Here is a 6,355-nt window from a genome sequence, read left to right as displayed (position 1 = left end):
CTTTAAGAATGCTACAAAGATTAAGTATTTTCTATAATTAATAAATTTGCTTTAAACTGGAGAAAGTGATATTCAAGACAGAGCCTCTTCCTTGCTACTATACTCAGAATTTTAAATGAGGAAACAAAATCTGATATGTTAAAATTCTTTATTTTAAATGGTATTCTGAAACTTGTGGTTATATACAAATTTTCAAACTATGAAGCTTAAGACTGCAGGGTGACTGTCTTCACAAAATAAGCCTGCTTGGTTGGTATTATCAGGGCTGATTCTTTTGGAGTGTAATTACTCAGAGTACAGGATGGCTTCAGGAAGGTTGTAATCCACACAGGTACCAATGCCAAAGGAAATAGGCCTTCCTACAGAAGAAGCTAATCAAGGGTCCCCTTAGTTGCCATAGGACATTTGAGACTATCACCAGTGGGGAAAGATCTGAGTGAAACTAATGGTCACTGTTGAAAGGCCTTTGCACTGTACTCACAGTCTGGAGACAGGCACATATTGCAGGGGCTTTTCCATGTCTCATACTCACTGTGCTCTATTCCTCACTCAACTGAGCCAGTGATGGAAAAAAAAACCAAGAAAAAGAAGAAAAAAGTAGCTTATGCTGCTATGATAATTTAGCAATGATCTTTAGAGACAGGTTATTTTTAGGGATAATTAACAGGCATGAACAGGATTTATGTTAATGCTGAAATCTCAGTTTAGACACTAGACACAGGGATGGGATGCAGTGCCCCACAGCCAATAGACAGAAACTTTCAATTTCTCTGAACTTCCATGGAAGACAGCTGACCTACTGCCTCCTCTCATGCTCCCCCACTACTAACAGCAGAGATACACTTCATGAGTTTGTTTTATACACACACAGTTAAAAATATATTTTAGTAATGCTCCCTATTAAAATCTTACCCATGGCACAATACTGAAATCAGTGCAATGAAACTAAAATGACAGGAAGGAGTATTTACAACCATATTGTATTGTATCAAATTTGCAAGATGAGAAGTTTCTAAAGTGCAAAGTTGTCTATATCCTACAAAGACAGAGGGATCCATTTTCCTGCTCACAGTATGAACCACTACTGTTGTTACAGACACACCACATATCCATGCTGAACACTGACCTTACCAAACACCATCCTTAGGCTGACAGTGAAAACTCTACCAAACCCATCAGCATCCAAGGGCCAGGTTTAGTCTCTCAGTTATAGGTGTGTCACATGCTGTCTGGAAATTAACTACTGTACACCCAGGAACACGAAACATGGAGGAGGTGTATTTAAATAAATGGGGGGAAAGTATTTAAATAGAAACCCTACAAAGAACTTAATGGTTTGTTTTATAGTAGAATAAGGACAATCACTTTGTTTTAAAGCACAAAACAGAGGGCCCAGCATTCTGTATTTTATTCAGCTGCAATTTTGTCCTACTTCAGACTGGGCACAAATCTTTAAAGAGTATTTACACCAACAAGATTTGCAGGTTCAGCCATATAAGACTCTAAAACCAGAAAGAGGCCACAGAAAGAGGCTCTTGCAGCATTAGAGTATTAAAAAGTCACCATTCAAAATATCTCATTCTTAAAAATGACTAAAGGGAACCATAATAGGAGGAACATGGCTGCCAGGTTTCCAGATTAACTGGAACTCCCAGTCCATTCACCTATATTCTTAAGCATATTGGACAGTTAATCTACATCCTATTTACAATTATTCTTGCCACTACCCAACAGAACCAAAAAAGAAAACTGCACATTGCCTCACAGCTCTCTGTACCTTGCAAACTAAACAGTCTCCAGTTTCTTATTTTTGGGCAAAACCATCCAATGTTTGCCATAGGATTTTAACTACAAGTAAACAAAGTTTGTCTCAAAAAGCAACACATATTAAGTGAATTAGTTTGTTCCATTAGTCTATTTTTAAACTACTACATCATATTTACTGAAACAGCTATGGCATAAGAGGTTACATGGCTAGGCTTAAGTAACGTTATCATCTGACACAATTCAGTTGGTTATGCTCCAAACTATTTACAGTGAACTTGATTCAGACAAACCACTCTGTTTGAGAAAGCATCCAAAGAATTCCAAGTCCATAAAATAATCTTTCCTACCAAGTTGTTTTGGAATGATTTAGTCATGATCTGATTTTAAGATATTCCTTTACTGGAGTACACCCATGGGTAAGAGCCTCATTGGGAATGAGTCCCATGACCTACACATGCAGTAGCAAACAAGGCTAAGTCTGTGCCATGGTGTGTAGCAGATGGAAAGGAGAATAAGGGGAGGAGGGAAAATGGAATCTAGTCTGCATAGAAAGAAAACTAAGAAAGTTGAGATGTGTACATATTAACACACACAGAGATCTGAAAAACAATGAGTAACAAAAAAAAATAATCACGATTATGAAACAGAGTTAACTGCATCTTGACCCTTAAAGGGGGCAGGCTGAGCAAAGGTAGATGACTACAGCTGTAATACATTTTTAGAATTAAAAGCTATATAAGCAAAGTAGCTCCACACTGCACTCTGGCAAAACCTAAGCTGGTCTTTTAACAATGCAAGAAATCTAATGAGTCAGCTGATCAAGTTATGAACAGATCTGAGTAACTCTACCTAAAACATACCCCAGGCCCCTGTGCAACACCAGAAGAAATGGATAAATTTTAGATATATATTATTATTGACACTCATTATCTTCCAGTCACCTAGGCCCTTGCAGAACAGAAACCTCTTCCAAAGAAATTCTGCTCATTTTACACTTATATTTATGTGCAGAATTGGCAGAAAGAAAAATCCATCATAGGAAGCAATGAGTTCTGGATTTCATTCCATCACTCCCAGCACTAAAAGCCTCTTTGCCTTTTGCAGCAATGAATTCTGTTGTTTGGTCCAGTACCTCAGGAAGAGTCTTGAGTTCTCTGTTTACCTCTTCAACAGCTTTTGTTCCACAGGCTCCTTTTGTTCAAGGAGCTACACGCCTGCCCTGCAAGCTAAGTGACTCTAAGCCCTATGAAAGACTTCGAACAGAAGCACTGAATTACATCAAAGCGGAAGGTGAACCAATCCAAAGGGTACAGAGTGAGGAATGTGTTTATAGTATCCATCACAATAAGTGCATATCATCATGTTTGCTGGAATGGGTAACACTGTCAGGCTGTTCAGTTTCTTTCTCTGGTCCAGTGAAGTGCAGCAAGTGGTACCCAGGGATTGCAAGACTCTCCCTTCAACACGTGTCACATTCCTCTGCATTTGCAGCAAATCAGAAAGTTATGTTTTTGTTGTCAAAGGTGTTTTGCTGTGTTCAGCACTAAAGAATACAGGAAGGCAGAAATGGAAGCAGCAAGTTCTACAAGATACTTTCTCAGTCTTGACTGGGCTTGGCCTTTGGCAAGTTTTCTTCATAAGGAGCTGATTTCAGTGCAATACAGCAAAAACTGAGACACAGCACTGCTTACATAGGGCATAAAGGAAATCTAGAGCTTGGATTCCCAGTTGTGGCATCAGTTCTTCAGCTCATCTTTCCTCCCTATGCTCCAAGCAGCTTCTTATAAGCACTACCCAGGTGAAAACACAGCAAGTCAATTATATTATGTGTGACAACTTCATGAATTCCAGTGCCAGGAGATTTTAACTGTCTGCAGCTTTCAAACTTACCAAATCTTTCAAGATTCCAAAACTTTGAATGAATGACACAGTGAAGCATTGCTTTTAAGAAGTTGAATATTACTTGCTGCATCACCTTTAGTTACACTTGGATATTAATGGACAGACAAACCTTACTACAAATTCTGACAATAACCCTCATCTATAGAGGAAAGAACAGGGGCTTATCGTTTATATTGAATATAAGTTGTGCTCCAATTATGCAGAACTCAAGGTTTTCCGGGTTTGGTGAAATACCATAGGAGTGTTACAAACCAAACCTAGATTTTCTTTGCTCACTACAATTAGGTGAATTGGAACATGACAGGGTGCTAAGTCTGAATGACAAAACTTGAATAAACTTATGCTTGCAGAATTTGACATTATACAGCATATAATGCAATGGAAAAATCCTCAAGCATTACAATCATGATACTTCCTTTGCGATTTGTGGGTAAAACTAAACCCACAAAAAAAAATTCTTAATGACATAATAGGAACATTTAAGCTCACTCATTCCGTGATATCCCACTAAACCCAAAAGTAAGTCAGATATAAATAAACTCCTAGAAATCCATTACATTCTCAAGCAAGATAGACACATACTAACAAAGGTAAATTAAATTAGTCTTCTAAATTAAAAAAGGAGAATCAGAAAAAGGGAGATCAGAACTAAAGCCCCAGAGTCCTATTAATAGAGTTTCAAAGAGAATTCAAAGCACTTATGGCACTTAAGAAATCTGGCATCCAGTGTCTTTTTGAGGCTTTATATCTGGTTCCTTCAGAGGTTTTACTTCTTCATCTGGTTTTGGTTTAGGCTGCAAACAAAAAGGAAAAAAAAACCCAACTAAATACTACAAGTACAAATCCCTGTGTCTGCACAGTATTTATGCAAGGCTAACTTTACATATTATATCTAATAGTCCCCTCTGTCTTCAAGGCTGAAGACTTTGAATAATCCTCAAGCAAGGGAGAAGAAGCCAAATATTCTCTGTTTCAGCATCCTCAAATGAATCATTTTCTAAAAAAGAATCTTTCTACAGCATTCACTCCTGTAACATTTCTGCATCTTATACACATGAGAGGATTTCCTCCTATTCAGGACTTAGTGAAAAATGACTCAGAATTTCCAGATGCTGACAGTGTGGCAGAGGTTAACTGACTTGTGCCTGGCACAGCAGAAATGTGAACCTAGGTGGCTGCCACGTGTCCACATCCTGCATGAGTTGGGGAATGTTGTAATGTTCCCGAGCTGAGCAAAGCAGCAACGCTGTATTAGACACAGAATAAAGCTAATGGGAAAGAACAGTACATGAGATTATCTTACAGTGTCATCCTTTGGCCTCTTGGTGAGATCAAATGCTGCAAGTGTTTCAGGAGTCCAGTGTGCGTTCAAGGCAGGAAACTCAAAAGGAACAGGCTCTACTAAGCCATAGTTTGCTTTCAGTTCCAGCTGAGGAGCCTCTGCTGGCACCTTCTGAAAGTAGCTATAACAGAACACAGAAATGTATTTAAAATACAATGCACTCTCTCTGCAAGTCTTGTTTGCAACTCTAATTAAAAACAATCTGGGTTTTTACAGTGGCAATCACTGTTGCTCTCTTCCATCTCATCAAGGCACTGCCTAACATGCATTCTGCCAGCAAGATTCACAAGAACAAAAGCAATTCCTTCTTGGTATGACTCTTCATCCTCTAATAAGTGAGGTGGGTTTTCTCCAACTTGATAACCATTATTCCCTGTACTTCAATGAGAAGAACACCTTTTGTCCAAAGAGACCTTCAAAATACAAACAAGGACTTAAAATACTTCCCAAGAAAGATGAAGAGGACAATTCTTTTCCTACATCACTCTTAATGTGCCACAGTGCACAACAGCAACAATGCTGCAACACCCACAAAGACTTACTGCAAAGCAAAGCCTGAACCAGGGTATAACTCTACCCTTGACAAAGCAACAAGAGCTGAGAACTGACAAATACTGACACATGCTACCTTACTTCCTGTGCTGCAGCAGAGGTCGGTGGCAGGCACATCTCCCAAAACAGCCACTGGTTTCTCATTCAAAGTTAGGTTCTAGAGGGACATGGATTGCTTGAAATCTGTATGCTGTTGTTGTAAGCTATGACAATGGTTATTTGAACCAAAGCAGAGCAGAGCATTTCTTTTCCTATTTGCAGTTCAGCTTTTTGCTTAGTCAATTCCCCTGTTACGCAGGTCTTTAAATACCATAAAAAGGGGAAGTAACAAACCTATTATGGAATACTAAATCATAAAAGGAGGGAAGGGGAGAAATAAATGAGCAAAAGAATTCTAAAGCCAAACTAACCTTAGTATTTTAAGCTGCTTCCAAACCCTTTTTGGAAAGGGCATTAACTAACAGAAAGTACTTTTACAATATTAATTTTATATATATACATATACACATACATATACATACACATACACACATATATGTTATGTAATTATACCGAGACTGGTAAAGCTCCTAGCACCCTCTTCTTCACTGAAGGCAGGAGTGTGTTGTGACCCCCCTGCTAGCAAAGCAGAGTCACCTACCAGTCTTCTCCATTTCCCCCTCTGTCCTCTTTTGCCTACTAGATCCCAGCAACCAGGAAGAAGGCATTAGAGCAATCTCTGCAAGACTTTCTCTTATGCAGAAGGAAGAGTAACAAAGGGGCCAAGGAATGCAGGAAGAAAATAGCTTAAAC

At 38.8% G+C, this 6,355-nt stretch overlaps 1 protein-coding gene across 2 annotated transcripts in view; it reads right to left on the bottom strand.

The window, feature by feature from the left end:
• Positions 1-3,844: 3,844 nt before the first annotated feature.
• Positions 3,845-6,355, bottom strand: part of BROX (BRO1 domain and CAAX motif containing) — an 11,399-nt gene continuing 8,888 nt past the window's right edge. Inside the window, exons 11-12 of one of the 2 annotated variants that reach the window (XM_009083157.1) lie at positions 4,973-5,132; positions 3,845-4,463 (exon numbers count right to left, since the gene is read on the bottom strand). In XM_009083157.1, coding sequence (XP_009081405.1) covers positions 4,377-4,463; positions 4,973-5,132 — 247 coding nt within the window. In that variant the 3' untranslated portion in view covers positions 3,845-4,376. The remainder of the gene's footprint in view (positions 4,464-4,972; positions 5,133-6,355) is intronic. The other variant, XM_009083158.1, reaches the window with a different exon arrangement.

Source organism: Acanthisitta chloris, unplaced genomic scaffold, assembly GCF_000695815.1.
Source record: "Acanthisitta chloris isolate BGI_N310 unplaced genomic scaffold, ASM69581v1 scaffold36859, whole genome shotgun sequence".
NCBI classification, from domain to species: Eukaryota; Metazoa; Chordata; class Aves; order Passeriformes; family Acanthisittidae; genus Acanthisitta; species Acanthisitta chloris.
This window is presented reverse-complemented; position numbering and strand designations above follow the sequence as displayed.